The 26451-nt window shown below is 39.3% G+C and overlaps 1 protein-coding gene across 4 annotated transcripts in view; it reads right to left on the bottom strand.

Moving 5' to 3' along the window:
- Positions 1-18330, bottom strand: part of MAP3K4 (mitogen-activated protein kinase kinase kinase 4) — a 67532-nt gene extending 49202 nt beyond the window's left edge. For all 4 annotated transcript variants that reach the window (XM_027632360.1, XM_027632368.1, XM_027632367.1 and 1 more), the window contains exons 1-3: positions 18097-18330; positions 4157-4347; positions 109-1487 (exon numbers count right to left, since the gene is read on the bottom strand). In XM_027632360.1, the coding sequence (XP_027488161.1) occupies positions 109-1487; positions 4157-4347; positions 18097-18158 (1632 nt within the window). In that variant the 5' untranslated portion in view covers positions 18159-18330. The remainder of the gene's footprint in view (positions 1-108; positions 1488-4156; positions 4348-18096) is intronic.
- Between the last annotated feature and the right edge of the window lie 8121 nt (positions 18331-26451).

Below are 26451 nucleotides of genomic sequence, written 5' to 3'. Positions count from 1 at the left end.
AACCAACAGAGCAACCAAAACTTTCATAAGACCCCAATTCCTGCATGTGCAGTTAGAAACAGAGCAAGGAGGTACTCCTGTTATCCGTTTACACTAGTAGGAACCTACCTCCAGCTGGTGATCACTCCTTACCAACGCCATACGAGCCCTTTGCAATGAACCATGCATTAGCTTGTGCAGTCTTAAAATTAGTTTCCTCAATCCCATTTGCTTCAGTGCTTTATCAACAAACGGCCTGTAAATAGAGGTCAAACAGTGTTGGCTGCAGCTTCCCTCAGCACTGCATTCTGGAATAACCCAAGAGGAGGAGTCATCCTCAGATTCAAGCCTATCAAGCCTCCTTGAATGGTCCTGAAAGTCAAAATTTGGCTTATTAGTAAAACTGTTCTCGATGGCTTGTCTAAGTTCTTCAACATTCTCCTCAGAGATTTGTTCTTCCCCATCACTCTCCTCTGTGCAAGTTCCTGAGGATTCCTTTACTTCTGTTTCCCTATAAACGTCTTCATCCCCTGGATCATTGTCCTTAGATGGTCGAGGAGAAGGAATTTCAAACACTGGCCAGCCAATGTCAGAAAGATTTTTGATGCCCAATACAGTTCCCATAATCCTTAGCTTCTGATTTAAGTCTTTTGTAATATTTAACCATAGACAGAGTGCCTGCACCCTGTCTTGGAAGTCCTTTGCAGCATACTTTTCATAGTCCTTTTGAAGAGCCTGAAGAGATGGATAAAGTGCTTCTATATACTCCAGCAGCTCCATTATTCGCTTTACTTGCTCAAATGAGACCCGCTGGCGATGGAGGTGTTCGTGGTAACTCGAGTAACCCAAAGCACTAGTTCCATGTGTTGATTTGCAAACTCCTTCTCCTGAAGTACCATTGAGACTGGCTCCATTTTTTACACAGGAGAAGCTTCCATAGTCCACTTTGAAGGTGAGGATTTCATTGATGATATCAGGGATAGCTTGACGGGCTGCATAGAGATGGAGGTCTTGGTCATTAATGCTCCGGCCAGCATGCCATGCTTGCAGCTCCAGCCAGATCAGTTCATTAGATCGGTTCAGCCAGACAGAAGAAGTGTTTTCCTGCCCTCTTTGCTCCCTGTCCTTTTTCTTTGAGACTGAGGTAAGTTTTAACAAAAGCCGCAGGGTTTCAAAGAATTTTAAACGATCTGCTGGGCAATCACTCCTAGAAGTCTGGCGTGTAGTTCTGGGTATTGGCATGGGCACGGAGACTGGAAGCTTAGCATTGCTACAGCCAAGGCTGAGGTAAGGCTTATTGAGATCAACATCTGGAATTGTCTTTTTTGGCAGAGACCCACTAACTGAGTCTAACATAAATGAGCACTGCACATTTTTCTTGTGATCTCGTTCTGTTGTCCTTAGAGCATCTCTGATCTTTTTCCCTTGCTTATAGCTGTGCTCTTCCACATTCTCAATCGTTTTCCCACTGTCTTTATGCAAAGACTGAGTTGGTGCACTCATCTTTTCTGTAAGAAAAGAAAAAGATGTGACTGCAACAACAAAAAAAAAAAGCACTGTTCAAGTCAGCACCCAATCTCATTTCTTAGGTTGAGCATAACATTGTTTAATACCAATAAAACAAAACAGGTATGGAGAGAAGTAAAATACATTCTTAAAACTTACCGTTACTATAATCTAAATCAATAGTAGCACCATAAGATTTTTTTTTTCTTCTCTTGCTTTACCTCTTTTGTAGAAAGGACATCAGAGAATTTTCATTATCCTGACTATGCCATCTACTGAGAACGGAGTATGATCAAAAGGAAAAGAATGGCTTCCAAGTTCATTTTCTATACATTTGTCACACAACCTCCCAAACAAAAATTCAAAATGCAACAAAGCATTATTAAGGATCAAAGTCAAAGAGAATTAAAGAGACTCCATTGCACATGCAATTTCATAAAAACTGGAGCATACATAAATTTCAGCCTGAATGCACCAATCCTGCCTTTTGGGGAGATTCATCTCAGTTCTGGGAAGCCTTCTGTAGACTTTAAGGCAGATTAGAAATTAATCAACTTCTAACAGCACTTTGATGTTGAGGATTTTGGTGACCTTGCAAAATAAATTAAAATCTTGTTACATTTAAAGATCACTTTCTGAATTTACATTCTACACAGAGGGTCATCTAGATCCCTTCAGTTTCTATTTTTAACATGTTATTCTCCTTCACTCTTAATCTTCAGATCTCCCCACTCCACCAAAACACACTGAAAGAAAGGTAAGTTAAAAAGTATTCATTATTACACATCCAAAGTGCCCTAATACTTAAATGTTCATCATTCTTAACAAAGTAGAGGCACAATAATCTACAAATTGTTTCAGAAGCCTCTTTTTATGAACTTTACAGAAGAAGATAATTTATACAACACTACCCAATTCATCATAAAAAACCCCAAACATATTTTAAGACACACAGCAACCAAGAACAGGATATTCTCATGCCAGAAGAACCATTCTCTGACAAATAGAGACCTTGCTCCAAAAACTCAAAATCTATTAGCAGGGTTAAACAACTCCCTATTTCTCATAAAGGTATCAATCTTCAATACGTGCTCAGCAGCAAAGGCTAACAATGAAATATAATACATTATAGTTCTTTAGTATCACAATGTCTCTGTTTAGAAATTAAGTTTTTTTAAAGCACAGAAAGAAACAAGAAGAAATAATCACCAAAAGCAAGAAAAGTTTACATAACCACTAAATACAGAACTAAATAGGGTTAATGTTACAACTGAAGAGTTTTCCTGGTTTTTAAATGTGCCTTTTAGCAAAGTTAAAGAAGATTAATAATTCCAATGCCTACAGTTAACTGGCAAGAACAACAATATTTCTCTTCGATTTAGTGTAAGGAAGAGGTCTTTTGGTGAATGTTCTCTTCAGTGACGTCATTCGGAGGTTGTATGAAATGAAAGGAAACCAGAAGCTTTGGAAAACGTTTGTATTGGCCCTTCTTTTATTATGAACTTGCATTTAACAGCTCCATGCAACTAAAGAACTGACTGTATTCCCTTACTCACATTAAACAGTTTACCTTTTTCTTCCCTACATTTTACCTCAGAAATGTAATCCTTGCCATGCACTCTGTGATAATGTTTCCTGTTTCATGTGAAGCAACTTTATAAATTGCTTCCAAAACATCAACTGACAACAGTTAAGCTGTCATAACTCTGGCAAATAATCTTGTCTGAAGTATTTAAAAAAAAAAAAATAAATTAAACAAACAAATAACACCCACCACCACCACAAAACTAGCCATATTCTGTATGAAAATACTGAACATACAATCTTAAATGGCTTTTTTACACCTATCCAAGCTCAACAAAACCAGTAAAGCTGCACATTTTTCTTTTTTTTCTTAGGACAGCTTGAAAAGATGTACCTACTGAATGTTTTTTAAACTCTTTTCAACAGTTTTTTTCCCATATTCTGTATCTGCTTATAATAAAAATGCTTAAAAATTCATACTTTAAGATACAAAACCTTTATTATTAGATATCGCTACTTAGTGGAATTAGGAAAAAATCCACATATCAAGTATCTTTTGGTTTTTCCCCTTGTTATCACTTTATGACTGAAGAGTCAGCAGAAGCAAGCAGGAGTAACTACACTTTAATTGCTTCGGTGACATTAAAGAGTAATCACCAAAAACTGTATATTTCAATAAACAACCTGTGAAGTGCTTCAGAACATGAAATTTGGGCTGAGGAGCAACTACACCATTACTAGAGATCACAGAACTGCAGAAAAAAAAAAGTGACTGAAAAATACCTCTGAAGGTCATTTTTTTCCAACCTCCTGCTCAAAGCTTGGTTTATTTCAAAACTAATTTAGCCTGTTTATGATCCTATCCAGTTCTGTTTTAGAAATGTCCTGAGATGGAAAATTTAACATCCCAAAAATCCCTGTGGCAAACTGTTCACTGTTTGAGTACTCCTATAGCAAAAGTTTTCTTTTAATACCCCAAAGAGTTTTTTCCCTTGTTGCAACTTACAGCAGCTGCCTCCTGTCCTTTCACTGCACCTCAGTATCTGCACCTCCATCTTCTGTATATCCCCCTCCATCAGATAATGACAGGCTATTGCTATGACTTTATGATCATTTTGGGGAAAAAAACCCAAGACACCACATCTACCTTTCAAAGTGGAGCGGCTAGCAGGTCTCCCAATGTTATTTTTCTGATGCTTTGTTGACATACGCTTCATCTGGCGGGGTGTACTAGGAGGAGAGGTTCCATAGAAGGTGTCAGCACTTGCTTCATCTGATAACTCCTCAGGATCATATTCAGAGATCTTGCAAGTAGCATCTTCTGATTTGCACTCTTCCCTGTAGAGAACAAGATAGACCATGATGTTCAAGCTAAAGAACTTTTACTGTCAATTCATCCATAAAACCCAGCCACAGTCAACCTTCTATATTTTACTGCCACATCCACGTATACTTACCCCAAGTTTTCACACTCATATGGACAACTTTCTAATCGAACAAATTATAGGTAACATACAAAGACGATGGTAGAGGCAGAGGAGAACATAGTGTAAACATACATGTACAAGGAAAATATTTCTTTCTGAAAAAGCTTGTTGCAAGCCTAAACTAAGAGGTATATGAAACAAAGATTCAAATATACAAATATAATGCAAGACAGTCAATCTAATAAGTAGCAGGAACAACAGCAGAGGTTTTCCCTTCCATCCTCCAACTCCTTAACCCGTGTATACCACAAAGGTAACTTCTCAGTTGACTGAAAAGGCTCTCCTACCCTTCACAAAACTTATCTAGCATAGAACACCTGAACGTATTTTCCACAGACCTTAACATTAAGTATATTAATACCATTGATACCACACATATATATCATCGCTCCCCAATGGTGCCATACAAGGAATTCTCTTGCTTTAACACATACCTGGGAGAAGAACACGCACCAGTAGCTTCAAAGAGAGAAAAGAAAACTTGCCTCCATCCTCTCATGTATTTCTGAAGCAGGTATGCAAATAACAACTTGACTCTATATAACTCTCAATAACTCCAGTAAAACACACTGAGGCAAAGACACTGATCTAAATCAAAGTAGCACCAGTACCCTGTAACTCCAATTTCACTTGAATCACAAAAGACATTTTACTTGCCTCTATTTTTGAGGCAGACAAGGAATGTTACTTATGCTCTGGTGGAATGAGTCCAAATTACTGCAGCAAGAAACATGCCAGAATATTGCCAGCTAACAGAACAGTACTAAGGCTAACAAAACAAAACCAAACAGATACTGTACTTTTTGTTTATCTTTAGCTATAAACAGAAATAAATACCTTAGCATGCAGAACAATTGTTCTCTACAAAGCCACAGGAACATTTAGTGCATGAAATTACTCTTCTCACATTACAGCTTTGAGAAGGCAGCAGGCAAAGAGATTACCCAAGAAGGTTAGAGGTTACCCAAGAATAACGACTCAGGTAGTATTGTAGCACCACCTGTAGTCTAAGAAGAGCCCTACAGTGAATTTAATCACAATGGCAACCACACACAAGCACCAGTACTTTTAGTCTAGTTTCCTTGCCTCATGAAATTGTGCTGTTAGTGTGTTTTCTAGCAATCCAATTCAACCAACACCCACTGACCAAACGTAACAAAAAGTCTTACTTTGTTCCTACAAATCTTGTGAAAATAGGTGGGTAAAAAAGAGAAATGGATCTTGTAAGTGCTTAGGTGGGAAAGTGCAACTCAAGTTCACATCTTTTTGGACACCAGAAAAATTTTATTCCTGAGACCCCTTTGCAAACAGCCCTACTGCAGAAAACACTTAGAGCAGAGAACACCCCTCTGATTTTGCCAAAGGCAAATCAACCACAAGAGACTAAACCACATAAAACAGAAGTCATTAGTTTCAGTGCTTATGAAGCTATTTATTTTTTCAGTGATCTCACTGGCCTGGCAAGGCACAGGATGGGGTGCTGATGTCCTGTGGGGCCTGGCAGAAAACATCCTGTGGCACTTGCATTAGGTGTCCAAGGCAGTTTTAAACTAGGATAAGTTACCTCGTTATGAAAGACTAGTGAAAACAGTTTTTCTTCTGTTTTTAAGTAAGCAACCTCTTCAAAAAACATAATGATTGAACCTCGTCACCAGGCTGAATTAGGTGATCTTTAAAGAACATAAGCTGGTTATTTCAGTCATCATCGCTGGAGGCATTCAAAAGACCTGCAGCTGTGGCCCTCAGGGACATGGTTTAGTGGTAGACTTGGATGTATTACTTTACGATTGGACTCAACCTTAGAGGTCTTTTTCAACCTAAATGTTTCCATAATTCTACTTTGTTTCTTGCTATGTCCAGTGAGAAGGCATAAAGGCCAGAAGTATTCAAATCACCCTCCAACCTCACACCTGAATTACAGACTTACTTATACAGCGACATCCAGTATGACTTACTTAACATTTGGCCATTTTTTCTGGGTAATTTAGTAAGCTGTTCTTCACTTTAGTAGAAAGCATAGCAGAGATCACAAAACATGCAGCACTTGAAGTCAGATCACAAAACAGCAACCACACTCTACAGAACCACTCCTGTTAGCAGCTGACGAGATGATCTAACCAAAGCTGGCTGGCCTGCTTAGAGAGACAAAGGCACAGGCTGCAACCCAAGTTTAAAAATTCAGCATGCTCAGTTTAGGGTTCGTGTGAAAAGACTACACCTCAGCTCAGAGCTCAGATCAATGCCAGTGAACACAAAGACTCAGTTTCACCAGTGCAAGCCTTATTGTACAACAGTGCCCTAAATATACAGGGTCTGAACTAAAGCAGCTACATGCTAGTATCAATTTTTCTCATCCGTACAACACCAGACATATACGATCATCAGCAGGAACACTCTGGTATTAAAACCAGTCATAATTTTTACAGATTACTGACATAGCATTTGCAATGTTTGTGTGTTATTTACCATCATGAACTAACCACAGACTAATTAAATCTGCCGGCCTATAAAATGCAGTGCTGGCAAACCCGAATCAGATTATAGTGTTGGTTATTACACAGAATTGTGGTTCCTAAATACTGTTGCAACCAGAGTTGGGAAACATTAATCACAGCTAATTTCTTCTTTGCCACCAAGAATTGCAGATTTCCCCCTCCTCCCCCCCCCATCACTGAGGACCATCCTAATCTTAATTAGCCATACACTGGAAAAGTGAAAGCTAGAAATGTCACAACTGCTGTTACTATATGACAATAACAGCCTAAACCCAATCCTTACAAGGAAAACTAGAAGTGCACAGTTTTCACAGTAGTCTATTTACAGGCTGCTCTTACCCTCAATTTTAATGAGCAAAATGCTTCTTAGCAATTTTACCCTATGAACATGGGAAAGATAGTAGCCAGGATGCCTAAATCAGAAATACTGGGAAAGCTGCAAGAGCAGTATGGTAAAAGCAACAACCAAAGCAAAATACCATGACAGCTCTGGAACGCACCAAAAAAAAAAAATTAATAAACCAAGAACATTTCCAAAAAGTAACTACTTTATGTTACACCAGGGTGCATTTCAACCAGAATGTGAAAAGACAGAATACAAAATTTCTTTAATTTGCATATGCAGATGACAACAGGATTTTATTTTTACTTTTTTAACTGTGATAGCAATGTGTCTACAATTCCAGCTCAATCATGGAAACTGAAATAAATATTATAGATTTTCAAAGGTCTGCAAACAAAAATGGGAGAGTGGTAAAACTGTCGTATGAAATTTGAAGCAGTAGGAGAGGGAGTAAAAGGTTGGTAACCACTGCTATTGATAAAGGCCATAAGCCATTGGAAAAATGCAGTCATGTATCACTAGAAATAAAATAACAAACGGAAGGACCACTGAAGATCACATAGGGACATGTTACTAGGCTAAAGTCAATTAACTAGGCTAAAGTCACACAGTATGATTTTTAACCAGTACTAACTTTTGCACTTTACTGAAGCATTATGCAAACTTTCAACATTGGTAACAACCATTAATAAGAGGTCATGCTAAAAACTGTAACAGCTATATGGGGGAAACATCTCTTTACTCTTCCCTTTACATCAGCCACTCTCCTCATAAGCAGGAGTTCAATTAGATTAGGCACGTACACAATTAACTCAGGTTCAGTCATTGCTTATCATCCCACACACAGCTTAAAAGTACCTCCAGTAGAGGTCAACTAACTGAACTACAAGCACATAGTGATAAATTTGAGTTAGGCACTTACCACACAGTATCCAGTATAATCACCCTCCACAACCATTCGGAAGCTGTGTGCTCCATAGACAGATGCCATGAACAGCTTCCTGCAGTTCCAAGACATTGCACCATGCAGACATCAGTAAGGCTCTTTCTCAAGACTTCTTATGGCACTCTGCCATTTCCATATAGAGATCTGTACAAGGTCTACCATCAAATTACCAAGTACCAGCTCTGGACATTCAGTGTCTGACTTAAAGGCAAAGTGTCTATTTTTCAAATACATACTCCTTAACTTGGATGCAGCTTGATAATTACAGTATGTAGGAAGACAAAGCTACATTAGTCTGTTTTTATTTATGTCCATTCCCAATTAGCTAGACTAGCAGAAAACACAGGCACTACACACTGCCAATCACATCTTTTTAAAGTTAAGGTAGCTCTATCTAAAGGTAGTCACAATCATTCTATTTCAAAGATAAACAATATTCTGATAAGAACTGTCATCATCTCACAGCTCCTGGTAATGCAAAGAGCAAACAGAATTTTTAGGTACCCAACTCTACATCTGTTAAAACTGAAAAACAGTAATGAAGATACTTGACCTTGTTTTCATAGTTGAATCTCAGACACCCGAGCTCAGCATTTCTGAGCAGTCAACGTTAAATCTTAGTCACCAATAACCTGTCATTACTGCCAACATATTAATAGGACTCTTAGAAACTTGGTAATATACTTCATAAGATTTTTAACAGTATCATTAAATTAGACTTGAAACTAAGGATATGTTTGGCTTTATAATTTGTTATCCTCAAGATAATTTGGATAAGCTAGAGGAAAGTACCAAGTTTTGGGTTTTGTTTGAACAAGAATCACTACCACAAAGATAAACTGCAGATACGGTCCTCCTTAAAGTTCTTCCAGTGTAAAAATTTGAAACAAACAAGAAAGTCTTCAAATTATGAAAGGCAAATGCAATTAGACTTGTAAAAAGCACCACATCTGTACTAAAGCCTGAATCAGCTTCCTCCTGAGAAAAAAAAAAAAAAGCTTTATTACTTCTGGAAAATATCACTTCTTAGCAAATGAATGACATGGTTTTGGGTAAGGAGTTGGAAGCAGTATCTGTTAGCTGTTGCCTTTCCAAATTTTAGAGAGAATCTATGCCACATCCCACCAGTAGAACAAAAATATCTGAAAGCAATTTCAAGTTAGAAGGGAGAACAATAACAACAGTTTTGGTGTTCCAAGTTTCTAGTTCACAAGGAATCTCGCAGCCATTACTTTACTGTAGATAACTTGACAATAAAGCCTGGCAGAAAATCATCTAACAGTACTCTCTACTGGAAAAGAGGAACTTCAGAGTACCATCCCTTCTGGCATGTATAAATTAAAAAAGGCAGAAACAAAGCAAAAAAATAATAACATTCTTCTCTGAAGAACCTGCTGCCTCCCCAACTCTTCCTTCAGTTGGTAAGTATAAAGCAAGATCGCTAACTCCTTCCATTTCTGGTTTTCAAGCAGGCTTCTCTAACTCAATTTGTGTATTCCTATGATCACCCTTATAGCTGCACTACTCTTCCTTTCTACAGCAGGTGACTAATCCTATCTAGTTAAATGCATCCATTTCCCAGCTCTCCTGAAAGCTAAGACATAAATATTTATGAGGGTCACATTCAACCTTTCATTGATTTCTCTAACCATAAAAGCAGATAATACTTAAAGCACACAAATGTCAAGGCTAAAATGAACAGCAGGAAAGAACACAAAACTTGATCAACCTGAGATTAGCTCAGTTGGTTGGAGCATGGTCCTAATAACACCTAGGTGATTAGTTTGACCCCCATATGGGCCATTCACTAAAGAGCTGGACTCTATGGTTCTTGTGGGTGCCTTCCAACTCAGAATATTCTGTGATTCTAACTTACCTTAAAATTGGAAGAAAGTTTGAAGGAGACAGAGATCCTAAAAATAATGCCTGGAGGTGATCTGAGTAAATGAAAAAATATTTTGTCATGTTGTTGTCTTAAAAGAACATTTTAAGGCAAAAATCTAGGGCTTTTCTGTATTCACTAAGTATTTCAAAACTACATTTTAAAGAAGATACAGTACCAGCCTAACAATTTCAGTTTTAAGAAATATTCAAATTCAAATTTAGCTGTACATAGCTACATTTTTTTTCTCCCTGAGGAATCAGGGCAAAGGCAGAACATGTGATCATTTGTCTCTGTCATCTAGGAACGAACCACCAGCATGCTGGAGAAAAAAGGATGACACCTGAGCAGGAAGTGGGAGGGTAGAGAATTTACTTAGAACAGATAGTAATTTTACTATTTACTGCTGACACAAAATGCAAAAATGCGCTTGCATCTTTCATCACGTAAGTCTGCAGATGCAAATCTTACAGAATCTAAGTTTTCATTAGAACAGTTTATGGCAGAGACACTTGTAAGAGCATAAAAGCCACGAGGTAATATTAAAAAAAAACTTTGAAAATCAAGTATGAAATGTAATGAAGCTTACTCATACAATATTTTACAGTACAGAACCTCAGAAATTACCAACATTATGGTCACAGTAAGACAACACAAGAAGGGGAACCTGTTCCCATGCACCTTTTTCCTCCCACGTTGTACATCTCTGCCCTCTGTACACAGAAGTCGACCGTCATGTCACCTCAGCCACCAAGCTGACAGTGAAAAAAAAACCTATTTTGGTGCATCGTTTACCTGTCAGACCAATTTGCAGGACATGTGACTGCTAGATCCAGAGACAATGCACTGGAGGACCTTGGCTTCCTTTTGTAGAGAAACCAGGGGAGAAAGCAACCTGCTTAGTGTAAAGTGAAACCGTGCCTTCAGTCACTCTACTCTGGCTGCATTGAAGCAATTTACAAGACTGACTGTCCCTTCTGCTTTCCACTTGGCCAGAAGTCACCAGCACCCAAGATGCACAGGTATAACTGAAAGTACGGCCCTTGGTTCTTCACTGGTGCTGCTGAAACAATCCAGCTTAGCTAGAATGTCTTTGTTTTCAGGATTTTTCCAACTTCAACCACTTAGTTTTTGCTTAGGCGACCAAATGTTACATAGCAAGTTTCATATGGCAGACATTCCTAGTCCAGAGAGGGGAAGTGATGGATGTCAGGATGTGATAATAGTGATTTCTAATCGGAGTCAACTGCAAAACCAATGCAAATTTTTACTTGCAGAAATAATAAAAGCAAAATACTTGGGCAGGAAGATGGTTAAGGTAATACCTGTATCACCACCAAGAACTGATTGTAAATAAGCTACTGGAGCTACATAATCAAATTAACCTATGAACAGAAACACTAAAAATTCATCAGAAAATAGTCACGATGTATCAGTAGCACTTTAAAAGCCCTGCTTTGCTCACTATTTACACCTTGTTTATCCTCGAAGACCGACCTGTAGCACAGCTGCCCAAATACAGACACTCAAGGCTGCTATGAACCCCTTGCCACTCACTTCCAAACTACAGGTTTATACTACAACAGCCTTGCTAACAATTAAGAACCAAGCACAATAAATTCTACATCAGCTAAGTCCTGGGAGAAATATAAAGCAAGTATTTCTGTTGCAACACAAATAGTGGTTTAGAGCAGGACTTCACGGTGACAGAGGAACCACTACTTCTCCAGAAATCAGCAAGGAAAAATATAAAAAAGTCATTATCGGGGAAAAGACTAATGTAAAGCTTAGAGCTAAATAGCCACGCTTTAATTGATTCCCAATGACAACTATTCCCCTTTGGTAACTCTCAATTAAGCTTTTTAATTAGAACAGAAGGACCCAGCAAGTGTGGACACACTTCATTTCTACAACAGGCCTCAAGCACGTCTCCTCACCCAGTGCTGCCCATCACAAAGTTCCTTACAGCACTACTGCACTCACTAGCAGACTTTAGCTTAAGAGAGAAAGTCGAAGAAAATTTTCTGCTTCTCAAGATCTGGAAACCACCAGAATCAGTTTTGTGAATTACTACTATTTCGACATTTTACCCAAAAATTCTCCTATTTTCTTGGGCAGAAGCTTCTACGTGCTTATTATATTTAAAACAGAAAGGTAAAGTCACAGAAAAAGCTAACAAAAGCTGTTGAAACAGTGGTGAGGTGTTGAAGCACCTGCTGAGCAATTATAAAAATATGGTAAACCTCAAAAAGAAGAAACTGTCAAACAGTGATTGAAAAATAAATTATGCAAAAAGCAAAGCAGTATTCATATCTTTTTATTGCAAGTGATGCTAAGAACTACTGAGACTTCTGAAAGTTACACGATCTAGAAATAAATATAAGAAAATTAAAAAAATAGAGCTCTTGTAAGAGTTTTGGCTGTTCTTCATGTTCTCATCTTAGAAAAAATAATACTCAGAACTTTCTGTTCTTTTTACTAGTAAATTTAGAAACAGAAAAAGGTTATCTAATTTTTCCATCTTGGATTCTTATACATTTTTATGCAAAGTTGAAATTGTGATGTAACAGCATTTACAGTAGATTAATATCTGAGTTTCCGATGATAAATTATTTTATTAAAACTATGTTATATTTTATTTTTATAAGAAAGATCAACAGGCTTATTTAATTCTGCCTTTGCTCTGCAATGTGAAAAAAGTGTGAAAATGTTGATGGGTTTGTCAGGTTTCCACATCCACGTTTAAGCCTACCAGGTGAGGCTGCAAACGGATCAAAGTTTAGAACTGCAGAAACAGGAGCTAAGAGAACACCCAGCCCAGCTAGAACCCAGCTCTCTTAACTACTAATGTTAAAACATTCATTGACTCCAGTCCCCATGCTTCTTCCTTAGTGCTACTTTTTTCAACTTTAACTATATGTAGCTCATATTTGGGGGGAAAAAAATTTAAACTGATTTTTTTTTTTTCCATAAGAAGTTCTGAAAGATGTTCTCCTCACTAAAGATGGTTGAGCACTACATAGCACAGTATCATCCAAAGAGTAAGTGCTGCAGTTAAGCTTTGGCACCAGCACAAATCATATCCTAAGGTCTCAAGCTACTCACTGAAAAAATAAAGTATATTTAATTAAAAACTACTTATGAAAAATCTGTACTAACACATCTCGTTGGATTTTCAGGAAAATTTAAGCTACACCAAGAAAAGCTACATACTACTGGGACAAGAGATATTATGACAGAAAGTGTTAGGGTGCTAGGCTCAACTATCAATACATCACAGACCTCTTACAAAAGGTAGAATATGTAAAAGCTACTCTGCTCCCATTCTCCCACACACAAACTTCTGGCAGACAGTTGCACTCCTAGATACTAGATAAGAAGCTAACAACTGGTTTTGATCCCAAAGTTTCAGTTTGTCTTTTAGATAAAGTCAAAGTCTACAAGAACCATGAAAGCCAAGCTATAAAAGTTAAATATGCTTTTAGTGGAAGCTGATGCCTAAGAGCCTGATGCTGGACTACTACTCTGTGACCTCTGGAAAACCCATGTGAGGCAATGGAGCTTCATTACTCAGCATTATTTGGAGCATCCCAAAAGCTCAATGGTCATGTCCATGGCATGTTTTACACTGTGGCTGAGAACTTACAGAGGCATAAGTAACTATGGCTTTATTACCACCTACTGGATGGATGTTTTATAGCCAAAATGGCAAAAACCTCTCAGAGAACCCATGAGCAAGTAAACCAGCAGCACATACAAGCCAAGGGCAGAATAAACCATAAACGTATACCACATCAGAAAGCAACACATGACATTCAATAGCATTGAATATTACCAGGACACAGAAGGAACAGAACTCCTTCAGAGAACAGAACACAGAGAAACAGGTAGTTTCCTCCTACCTTGAGATAGCAGGAGACATTCATAAGGACAATAAAGTGATATCACATCTTGTCCAGCTCCAGATTAAACCTGATCAAGGTTCATGGCAAGTTGATGTGACCTTACACATAGCATTCTTCGACTGAACATGCGTGAACATTAAGAACTCAGTAACACTCAAATTCAGGTGTTAAACACTGTTATTTGGCTTTATGCTTGCAGTCAGCCAGGAATGAGCACGGAACTATTATCAACTCTTCAAATAAATAAGCTTCTAAGTTATTTTTAATAATTCAAAAATTATTTAGTTTAGTTTACAGACTAAACACAGTATGAATGCAGTTGACACTTGAGAGAATGAGAACTTGGAAAGTAACAGCCCTGCAACCATAAATGTCACATACAACAGCAAATCCAGCCACACAAATGAAGAAACGAGCTGAGGTACCTGCATCTTCCTGTGCTGACAGAGGTTAACATCATACTTGACTAGCAAGGTAGTATGAAAAATTGTCTTCTAAATGCATTCTGGATGCACTTTGAAAGAATGGTTTGCATATTATTTTAGAAATATGGTTGTCATGGAAGCTAAATCTTTACAGGCCTCTAAAAATCCCAATTAGCTCCCTGAAATAAAAATTACTGCACATCCCTTATCCTTTCCCTTATGTTCAGTATACCATTTTTCATCATAGTACCGTTTGCATTCCACAAGGGTCAATCTCACTAGGTTACATAATAGTAAAACCAACCTTGACACGGACAGCACTAATTAACAGACACAAAAACAACTGAAGAAGGCACACAACATAGACTAATCCTTGCTGCTACAAATGCCAAAGACATCTCAGCTATCACTTCATGTGTGTTTGTGCGTAGGTGGAGCAATCAGTCATTCATCCCAGTCTTGCACATGTAAACAAGAAAATGCAATACATGAAGAATAGAGATTACATCTTGCTTCATTTAAATGCATGGGGGAAAAAAAGCAAAACAACAAAGTATGGTAACACTCTATATACTTAAATAATTTTCCCCACTGAAGTTATGATCCTAAGTTAATAAAATAATTTTAAACCCTTTCACTGCTGATACACTATCAGTCATACAGATAGTTTGGCAAACAGGAAAACAGGTTGAGCACAATTCTTGACGTGACCTCAGGCTTCCCCCAAACCACAGATGCTGCAGACTGACAGCCCTATTCGGTGTCATCACAGAGCCAACAAATCTGATAGACAGACTACTGAAAAGTTTCCCAGCGCAGAGGAAGCCTCCACACTATTCACAATTCTTTGTCCCACTTAATTCACAGCCTTGCTCCTTTTTTCACCCCTTGAACTGGATGCATGCAAGGAGAAAAGAGGGCTACAAGCAACCATGGCACAAGTTACTAGTCCTATGGCTCTTCATGCCTTTGCAGTGCTGCCAAACAAAGGACAAAGTCCCAAGAAACCAAGGACATGCTTAAGGCCTCATTGTTTTCTATAGTGGATTTTGTGCCAGAAAATTCTTAGAAAAGTCTAAAATTTGGCTTGGGAAATTTAAAGTCTATAGGTAATAATCAAAAAACACCAAACATCTGTTTTAATTAGCATTCGAAGTTACCTCCTGGAAACATCTTATCTGGAAAACCTTCTGCTTGTTTTGTTATAAGGATTGATACTTAAATGTTAATACTTCCCAAAACTTTCCAGTAGTTTCTTTTCATTTATGCATAACCACTGCATGCTATCCAGTGTCCAAATGCAATCCAATCTCAAAATCAAAATCTGCCTGTAGGTTCCCTCAGTATTTTTCAGATTAGAGTTGCCTCCCTTCTCTCCACCCCAAAGTGTGTTTCAGGAAATAAAGGAAGACCTGGGAAAAACAGTATGATTTTGGATTCTCAATGAAGACTAAGGACTGTGTAATTCAAAAAAAGAAAAACAAGAATATATTTTATGCTTGCCTTAAATTTATAAAATCTACCACTGCATTTATATTCTAACAGAACACAGAATGTTCACACAAAGGCAAGCAGATTTCTAATACATAAGGCAGTCTCACAACAACAAATCAATAAGCTTTCTTTTTTAAACAAATGTAGGTGTATTGTTAATGAGAATGACTGAATACTTCTCCAGCAGAATTTAACTTAAAGAGAATGCACTATATCAATGCACTTTAGTGCTAGCCAGAAGAATTCTTTATCATAAGAACACATTCATACTCTACAAAGAAGAATAAAAGCAACCTGCCACCAAAGAGATTTCAAATTCCCAAGCCTGCACACAGTCCCATTGATTTCAACAAGATCTGACCTCACAGACACAGGACTAAACCTAATAATGACTCCAAAGTTTAAATCAACTGTGATCATGTTTGAAAGATATAAGATGCTTTACTCTTTTATTACATTTAAGTCAAAGCAAGTGCTGCATAAAGCCAGAGAAGCAGTTCAGTTCTAAGGCAGATGTGAAGTTGGTACACAAAGCACACACTGCACTGAATCACAGTGGAGTACATGCATTGCCCTACACAAATTAAGGCTACTTAATTGTTTTAAGACATCCCTTTCCCACCCACCAGGTCACTCTGAAATAACTAATTCAGTTTTCATTTGCTGGGTAAAGTTGCCACCAAATTATCCACACCCACATCCGACTCATATAAACTGTCTTGTAATAACCAGAATCCAGCAGAGGTCAGAAATGGCCCTGCACAGGAAATGCCTGGGTGTTTCCATTCAGGCTCTGAAGATTACTCTTCTACATGAAGACAGCCCAGGTCTAGGGTTGTGCTGTTGTACAAACTTATTTTAAATCTTTTTCTGCTTAACCTGCACTATTAGTCTTTAAAGATACTGTAAAAAGGAACTTAAAAGATTATAAATTCAGTAGCTCTACTGACATTTGTATCTCACAATATTGCTGCTAAATTTAATTAACTATTATATACCTTCTGGTTTTGGCATTGTCATGGCGTAAGAAAAACAAATCATTAATACACATTAATGAAAACTCAAACCAGACATTGTTCAACTCCATAGCCTTGATCCAAACTGGAGTGTATCACCAATTCACTTTTATTACATCAGTACAAAACAGCAGCTTGCAGTATCCATGAACGATCTCAGCAACATGACAGCACGCAGCTCTTTTGCACAGCACACCTAGAATACAATGCACCAGACTACTGCCTGACAGTACAAATTGGTCACACATGCGTTTTAAAAACGTTTCCTGAATGCCTCCTAGTGAGAAGTGCATCAACAGGATGTTATTTTAAAAGAAGAAATAATTGCCACTGAATTAATAACTTGGACTTATGCAATACTTCTACAGCCAGTTGGAAACACTAAACTATGAAGTAATTTGCATCTCCATCTCTCAGCAGGGCACAGATGGAGGGTTGCAAAAAGCTAATCTGCAGGTCAGCACATTCAGGAGGTGACAGCAGTTGCAAAAACCTTGAGGCACCACAACACTAGTCTTCTTTGTGAAGGTGGGGTTTTTTTTAACTCTTTCTTCTGACAAATATCGATTGCCATGTTGCCAGCAGCGATACTCCGTGATCCTGCTGTTTTGCCAGCACGCCAGAGAGAACCCGATTTTAATCACGGCTGCTATAAACACGAGACTCCCTTCCAGAGGGCAGCGCTTTTATCACCGCAGTTCACAAGCCAAGGAGCACAGGTCACGCTCCGCCAGCCTCCCGGGGGCTGCATCTGCTGCTGCCGCTTCTCCCTGCGAGCCCCCGCACTTTCGCCCCGACCCCCCGCGCCGGGCTCGGCGCTGCCCGAGACACCCGCTCCCGCCGCGCGGCTGGGGGCCAAGGAAACGAGCTGCTTGTAATTGCGAAGCGCCCACAAAGCGCTGCCTTACCCACCGCAGCCGCTAGAGATTTCTTATCGGAGCACTTTCTCGCTCCGTGGGCGCTCTGCAGGAGCGCTGAAGCAGCCGGAGGCTCTGCAGCGCAGAGGGACGGGAGGCTGAGCGCGCTCCCCTGTCCCGGCGTTCGCAGCCCCGGCCGGCGCCGCTACCCGCACGGAGCTAGCTCCCCGTACTGACCTCCCCGGCGGCGGCTCCTCCATGGCGGCGGCTGCACGGACCGGCGCGGCGGCGTCTCTCATGCATGCAGCGGGGCCGGCATGGCGACGGGCCGCGCTGCGCGGCGCGGGGGCGCAGCGAGGAGCGGGCGGAGGCGGCGCGGAGCGGGAGCGGGTCCCTACCCGGCTGCAGGAGCGCGGCCGCGCAGAGCCGCTCGCGCGACCGCCATCTTGGGAACGGCCTCCCAGGGCAGCGGCGCCGGCAGCATCGCTACGGCGCGCCACGAGGGACCGGCCGCGCCAGAGGCGCCCGCTCCGCCGCGGCCGGGCTGGGGGCGGCTCCGGACACAGCTCCGCCGCCTCTCCCGCAGCCGCGGAGACGGGGCGCGCTGTGGAACCGGAACACTTCCCCCTACAGCCGCAAACAACACATGCCCACGACTCTTCGGGAGGGGCCGTGTTTATCCCGGCGGCGGGCGGTGATGGGGGCGCGGCGGGCGCTGCCGCCCCCTCTCCGCCCCCGGCGGCGGAGCGGTCAGGCGATGCCGGCAGCCGCGGACCCTGAGCCTGCGGGATCTCACATCGCTGGCAGACAGAAATAGAAGAAAACTCTAACTGCTGGGAGGAAGGTGGTTTACTTAAGCAGGTCTCAGCTCCCTGCAGCCTTGCTGGCCCCATGGCCACCGCGTGCGGAGGCTGGAGCGACCACGGCCTGATCCAATAAGGTCGAAGGCGTGAAAGGCCCTTGAGATCCCGTTGGGGGGTGCATGGACGAATGGTCTTTATTCTGCTGCTGACACAGTAACTTGTTTAAATTTATGAACCTGGACTTTCTAAACCTGCCAGCAGCTCTGCTTATCGGCCTTGGACAGCGAACCGGAGCTTTGTTATCCAGTTGGAAATACAGGGAAGAAAAATGTAATTTACTGGACAGTAGTTTGGCTGGAATACCAACATTAACACCCTTCAAAGGCAGAGAAGTGCTATGGGTTGTTTAATTGGCAGGGTTGGTGAGAGGGAGCCTCATCTTCTGTTTTATGGGACTGGAAGCACAGCATCAAACCCCAGCATCGGTAATGTGCATACAAACCATATGTGTTATTTCTGAGGAGGGAAATTTGAACTTTGACTGGAATCAGTTCTAGATGCTGCTTTATGTGCAGTTCCTTCATTAAATTAGCTCTACAAGAAATTTGCACCTTTCTGTCTGATACTGAAGTTCAGTTGTAAAGTCAGATAAAGTTGTCTGTTTATCTGTGAAAGTTTACGAAACAAATTCAATAGGCCTATTGAAATAAAAGATTTTTTTTTAAAGCTGAAATTGCATATTGTACTTCTGCTATACATTTACCATCTTAATAAATACATGCATTAAAATGCAGGACCAGATGAATAACATTATGCAGGAAGCCACTTATAGTTCAAGAAAAATACCTGGATCATCATGACCCTGATGGTCATAAACATCAAGACATTCAGTATTCAGGTTGAGAATTATTACTTAAGACACCCCTATAATCTTTGGCCAAGGTTAGAAATTCTGAAGTCCTAACCTAATAAATTACTTGTCATCTCCGTAAAAAACATAAGGGAAATCTGCCTGTTTCACAGCATGCATGGGGTTTAGTGTGATCACAAATAACTAAGGCTCAATGTCATTGATGAAATTTTAACATACTTTTCGGTTATGTTACGAGTATTGTCTGACACCATCTCTGCACTTATTTGCAGGGCACATAAGTATTTAGCAATCGCAGCAAAATCTTTCAGCTTCTTTGCTTCTTCAATCAAAACAATCAGTGTAATGGTATGTTAGAAGCACACAGTTTTCATCAACTAGGCAAAAGAATCTGATGCTGCCTTTTGCCATAGATGTGATGGCATAATGGTGCAGACACACAGACATCCCAAGGAACTTTGGCAAAGGTGGAAATGGGGACTGACCACTGCCACTGCTTTCTGTAAGTATAATTTATTGAAGTAAATTGGGCTTCGCTGCAGCCTCTCAAACAAGGAGGTCCAGAAAAAACTTCCCTGCATGCCTCTTCCCCTTCAGGGCAACCCAGCATACTGGGTTGCATCACATTCTTGTGGTATACCTTAGAGAATGTTCTACCACTGCAGATAACTGGCCAAGCAAAGCAAGGCAGTAAGTTTGATACAGTGATGCTTCTTTGTCTGCAATAGACCATAGTAAGCAACGTAGGAGAAAACTGTAAGAGGAGAGATTTATGAATGGTCTACAGAAAACTTGGGAAGAAATTGAAAGAGATGCAGGAATATATGGAGCTGATAGTACAGGAAACAGCCAATGACATGAGGCTGTCAGAGCCTATAGAGAGAAAAAAATGTGAAGAATAGCAGAGAAAAAATGTAAAGAAGTTACAGAGGTCTTGTAAAAATCGATATGCAAAAAAGAAATTCTTTGAATTATTTTTGGTTTCTTTTAAGGAATGTCATCTTATTTCAAAGTCTCCATGACTACTGGTTACTGAATCTAAACGTAACAGCATTGCACAGGTGCATGGAAATTGATAAATGAAATTGTTCACTCTGGTTCCACTACTGGAATAGAAGAAGGGAAAAGATTAAAATAGACACCACAATAAATGATGTCTTTATCTATCAGAAAATTGAGTTACATTATTAGGAATGGATTTTATTGTCTGATGTGGCAAAATCATGACCTCAAAATTCTAGGTTAAAAAAACAAACCAAGAAACAGATAACTGTCAAAATAGATAAGCTTATTTCAGTTTAACTTCTGTTTGCTGAAGTTTTAGGGTGAATTTTCTTCCTTTTTTCAGCATCTGTGTGGGTTGATATTTTAGCAGATGCTGCTATTGCTTAGGAATTGCTTTTTATTCTAGCAACATGCTTTTTATTCTAGCAACATGCCTTTTATTAGACCAGCAGTCCTAGAACTTGCAATAGAAATTTAAGATATGACAATAGCATCGTAGTAACAAAAATAGTTCTTTCAAATAGTTTTTTAAAATTTCTACTGCAAGTACCCTTGAAATTTCTTTCTATTCCTAGGGCATATATTCTGTTATTCCATTCTCCTCATTTCCTGACAAGTATCAGATGGGATTGTACATACAGCTGTGCTTTTGCCATTTGTCATTTCTACAGCTCTTTTCAATATACAAAAAATACTACTGAAGCAAAGGAAAGATTTGGTCCCTGTAGGTAATTAAATATGATATAAGAACATATTCGAAATTGTTCTCCCAGCACATGTCACAAGACCAAACTTTTATTTCACTTTATGAATGTTGGCACAGAATAAGACACAACTTGTTATTTTTTTTAACAGTCAGTTAATGAAATGTAGTAATCAGATTGTTCTTCACTGTGAACTACATGAAAAAAAATCAAATTCTTGGCAAAATCAGCTTAGTACATTTAATTTTTCCTTCCAATAAATTATTTGTTTTAATTCCACTAAAAGCTGTTTAAAAGTCAAAGCAAAGCTAATTAGATGTTGGAAAGCAGTCTGTTAGGTATAGTTTGTCTAGATCTAGTAAAATGTGCTGAAAAAAGAATATTCATTTTTTCTTGGTCACAGATGAGAAATGCTGTTCTGCGATGTGATGAAAAGTAAAACATGAAAAATACATTCATTTGATATCTAGAAGACAACCTGACACCATTTCTTTCTTATGTAGATATTGCAACTAGCTACTCCAGAGTCAAAATAAAATACCAAGATGTTTTTCTACCTGGGCATACTGAGATCCTTCCATCTGCAGTTTTGTTGTTCCCAGAGAAGATCGGTTTGGGGGGCCGTTGAAAAAAACAGAACTCAATTCCCAGTGTCATATAATTTGCGGTTTGCTGCAATTGATTTGAAGTGTGAAGCTGAAAGAAATTAAGGAGTCACACTGTATATACCCCTGTTCAAGCATCCGTTACCTCTGTGATTCATTCACTTCAGAAGCTCGCATGATCGCTGCCAAGGCTTGTTCGACAGCACGGTTTAATGCCCAGGCTATAATAGGAGCCAGCTAGCTTGACGGAGGTAGAATATTTCTGTCTGAACACTGTCATCTCACATACTGTGTGTCGGATTGTACAGGGCTTGATATCATTAATTCATCACTATTAAAGGAGCATTTGTTAGTAAGAATAGCAGGAGATCAGAGACATTCCTGGGATTATTGTCTTACTACTTCAACTGGGCATTATTTTTTTGGGTACTTCCTGTCCGAAAAAGCAACTGTGTGCAACACTGCCTCTGCCATTATTAAAATGGCATGACCTACATAAGAGAAGTATAAATTTCAGTTGTGCTTAGAGCAGTATGCTTTTACTGTATAAAGCAGGTCTTTGGTCTTTGGGTTTAGTGTCTGTGAAGGTGGGCATAGCTAAACCCACTGGCTGATATTCAAAGGTACCAAGGCAATGGACATAGAAATTATTGTCTTTAGATAAAAAGAGATGGAAAATGTCTCTGTGTCAACACATGTTGTAACAGTATGGCTACAGTAGTTTATGTCTTCCCAAGACCTGATTTTGGACCTGTGAAAATAAGCCACACTGAATTCAGTGCTACTTGAACATGACCATCAAAAACAGAGTCAGCTTGCTTAAAGCTTGCTTGTCTCCTGCTAAATCTTACTTTGCCCAACTGCATAATAGGCATACTCAGTGACCAGCTGTGGGACATTTATAAACAAGACCAAATGCTTGTCTGCATTTATGTTCAGTACAGTAGTTTCATGTTCAGAGAAGCTCCAGAATTGGGGCTGAAGCTGAAGAAGTGGGACCTATCCTCTGAGACCATATCTGTAGACCCAGAGCATATCCATCTGTTTTCTGCGTGTGCCTGTCAGTGTAATTTAGTGCATTGTTGCACACAACTCTCCATGTTTTCCAGCATCTTGCAAGTTTGATTAATTGCTTATATTAAAACTTATAAAGTGATGCTGTTTATTTCCATCAGCTCAGAAAGCACAAAAAAGTTCCAAACTGTATCTTTTGAAATATCTGGTTGTGCATCTGAGATTCTTTCTATGTCTGCCTTACAGCAGCTGCATTATCCCAGCAGAAAACAGCTGTGAGATCTATATCAAACTTCTCTGTGTAGGGATATCTTCTAAAGCTCCTGTCGATCTCTCCTCCTTCTAACAGCTCTTTCTATAAAGTGGGAGTAATTGCAGAAAAACAGTGTAGCTGGCATATTCCTTTACCCAAACAGTTCCTGGTGTTTGTGTCAGCTGTATGGAGTTATAAGCAGCCATGAGAAAATTTTAATCTTCATTAAATGTTAATCCCTGCAAACATTTATATACACATCAGTTCACTTATGTAATAGGCATACTGAAATCAGTGGGACAGCCCTGAGAGAACAGTTACTCATACATATAAATGTTTATAGGATTCATTTCCTCTTTTTGCTCTGAATCTTCTGGAATAATTTTGCACCCACTACTTCACAAGGTGAGCTTTGTGGAGTAATCCTCTTGATGGCTTGGTTCTGGTGAACAGCAATAGGAGTTAAGATACTCTCCGTTTGATGCAATGCCATCTTAACTAGAGAATAGTAAGATAGTATCTCATTCTACAACTCCCAGTTGTAACCCATTCTTCAGTATCTCAGGTTTTATTTTACACCCTCATTTCTGTCTACTTCACTTCTGTCTACTTTCAAAAAGCTGTTACATCATTGTGAACATAACTATTTTCATCCTATTTACACGGTTCCTACCATATAAAACACTGTAAAGAGGTAATTGCCTGCCGTTTGACATTATTTCAATGCAGAGTTTTTTATTCTCCTTTGAATTTTATTGGCCGCTATCATTATTTCTGTAATTGATTTGCATTTCCTCTTCTTCACAGGTACTGATGTTTATTTTAGGACACATCCATGCTGGGAGACGTGGCACACAGCACTTGAAATAACTATTGAATGATGTGAGCTAATATGCTGTCCTGGCACAGCAGTCTCTCCAGCTATAACCAACTGAGGAATCCAGATTATGACCCTGGTATTAGGGAGCTGAGATCTGTGTGACATTCTCTACCGAGCTGTTTGTTTAAAAGATGATTTCTATCAACATCTTTGGGTGGATTTCAATATGACTGTGAGGATACAATGGGCATTGAATTTTAAAAGTAGCTATTTTAACACTGAATTGCACTCTGAAGCCATACAATGCCACAGGAGTTGCTCTTAGCTGTGGTGATAATCAGGAATACAAAGGGGTCAAAATTTTGTTGGTTTTTGTTTCTGTCCACAGAAAATAGAATGAGGTAATATGTTGGCTGAGAACAGAATGACCTTGTTGAAGCTGAGGACCTGTAACTGCCCAGTTCCTCCTCTCTTGTATGCTGAATGCTATGCATGTTTGAGCCTTACTTCTGCTGTTTATCTGTAGGTAGTCTGAAGTTGGGAGAGAAATTTTCTTCACCCTTAATCTCAGCAGAGATACCAGTCAATTAGCCCTACGTCTTAGCCTAGACATTGAGACACTAACATAAAATAGACCAAACTGAGTTGAAAGACTCCTGCTTTCTAACCACGTGTGGACATTGTGGCATACTGAGCTAGGAAAAAAGTGCTAATCTGCACATTCAGCACCCAGGTTTCGACAGGGTGAGCATGCATTATTCGTTCACTAGTGTTGGAGAAGGACTGCTGACTAGATCATGCTTGTTCACCTGTCGGAAGCATTCACTATGGGTCAGTTGCAAAACTTTATCACATGATGCATAGCTGCAACCTGCCTGAGATGAGATCATGGAATTATTTATCTTCTAACTGGCTCTTTAGAGAGACATTTGGGCTATATCCCATCTGGCTGAGGTGGTCTCTCATGGTCTTCATTAGGCATAGATTACTACTCACAGAATGAGAAGATATGTGTTCTATAAACTATGGAAGGTAACTCTAATATATGTTATATTTCTAAAGGTGTAGTTAAGATTAATAGAAGAATAGGACTGCTATACTTACCCGTACTTCAAGTGATACAAAATCCTGATATTCAAATTGTGTAAATTATACACCATTGCATTTTACATGTCAAATAAACCAAGCCTGTCAGATTTTTTTATGTGGTCAGCTTTACTGCTCTGCAAAATGTGAGTGTGAAACTCATACTCATTTGTACAAAGTGAGATTCTGAAAATCTTAAATTCCTGTGATTCCAACAGTTGTTTTCCCTGGGTGAGGTTTGCCCAAACAATTGATGAATGGTTATGTGCTGTTCCCCATTTGTGACACTGTACCTCTGCTGAGGTACGTTTTAATTATCACACTGCCTGTATTTGGAAATAGCCTGTAAGCGTGTTTAGTGTGGCAAGTACATAAAATCTATTTATATTACCAGTATTTTTCAGAGTTACATTTCATGCAATGTTTATTACAGCTATTCCAAATCTCCTTGTTGGATCCACAACAGCCTGCCAACTAGAGTGTTGAGTAAGAGGATTTAACTGTGAATGGATCTCCCTCCCTGAAGTAACTAGCTCAGATAAACTTCAGAAAGGGATGTTTTTCCTGCCTCATCACTTGGCTAAAGAGGGTAAGGTCAGAGCTATCAAAATTACTCTCTGATGGAATGCAGCATGAGTCTCCTAGAAAGCCACAAGTTGTAGGCGTCACATTATCACAGACTCTAGTTTCCTGTGAACTGTAAGGTCAAATGATCTTTCTTTGAATTTAAAAGGTTTCTGCCTGAGAAAGCAGTAACAAACAACCACTCTATTAAATATGCCATGGAATGTCTTTCCTGTTTGATTGTCAGCATTTTGGTCTTCACCTCAGTAACTGAAGTGCACTGATAAGTTTTCTTTACATTATACTATTTGCAATTTTTAGCACAAACCAGAAGTAAATCTGATTGCCAGCTTGACATTCACAGAGCCTTATATTTGTGCAAAAATATGAAGGTTTGGTATAAAAGGGTTGTGCTCATATTGGTCATCAGAGCCCTAGAAGCTGATTATAACAATGTGGCTATTGGCATATAAAAATAATCTGAAAGATATTGTTTAAATGTACATTGTCTGTGCTCAGAACGATGAAGAATCAACCATCTTACCCATACGATGTTACAAAGCAAGTCTGCTAGGTTTTCTAACAGCCACTTTTTAACATACTGTAACCTTTGGTTTTGTTTTTGCAAACTTGCACAGTTTTTTTGTAAATTTATGTAATTTAATTTAAAAACGTAATATTTCTAATGTATAATGTGGGGGAATGTTTGAGAAATATGTTTAGATAAATACAATTACAGCTATGACAGGGCGTATCCAGATGTTATATTTAGTAGTAGGTTCTGTTAGTAATAATAGTTCTATCCAGCAGGTATAGAAATGATGGAACAGCAGAGACAATAGGATGTTGTAGGTACTGCCTTTCTAG

Source organism: Corapipo altera, unplaced genomic scaffold (genome assembly GCF_003945725.1).
Source record: "Corapipo altera isolate COAL_440 unplaced genomic scaffold, ASM394572v1 2b, whole genome shotgun sequence".
NCBI classification, from domain to species: Eukaryota; Metazoa; Chordata; class Aves; order Passeriformes; family Pipridae; genus Corapipo; species Corapipo altera.
Note: the sequence above shows the minus strand (reverse complement) of the source record. Positions and strands in the feature narration are given on the sequence as shown.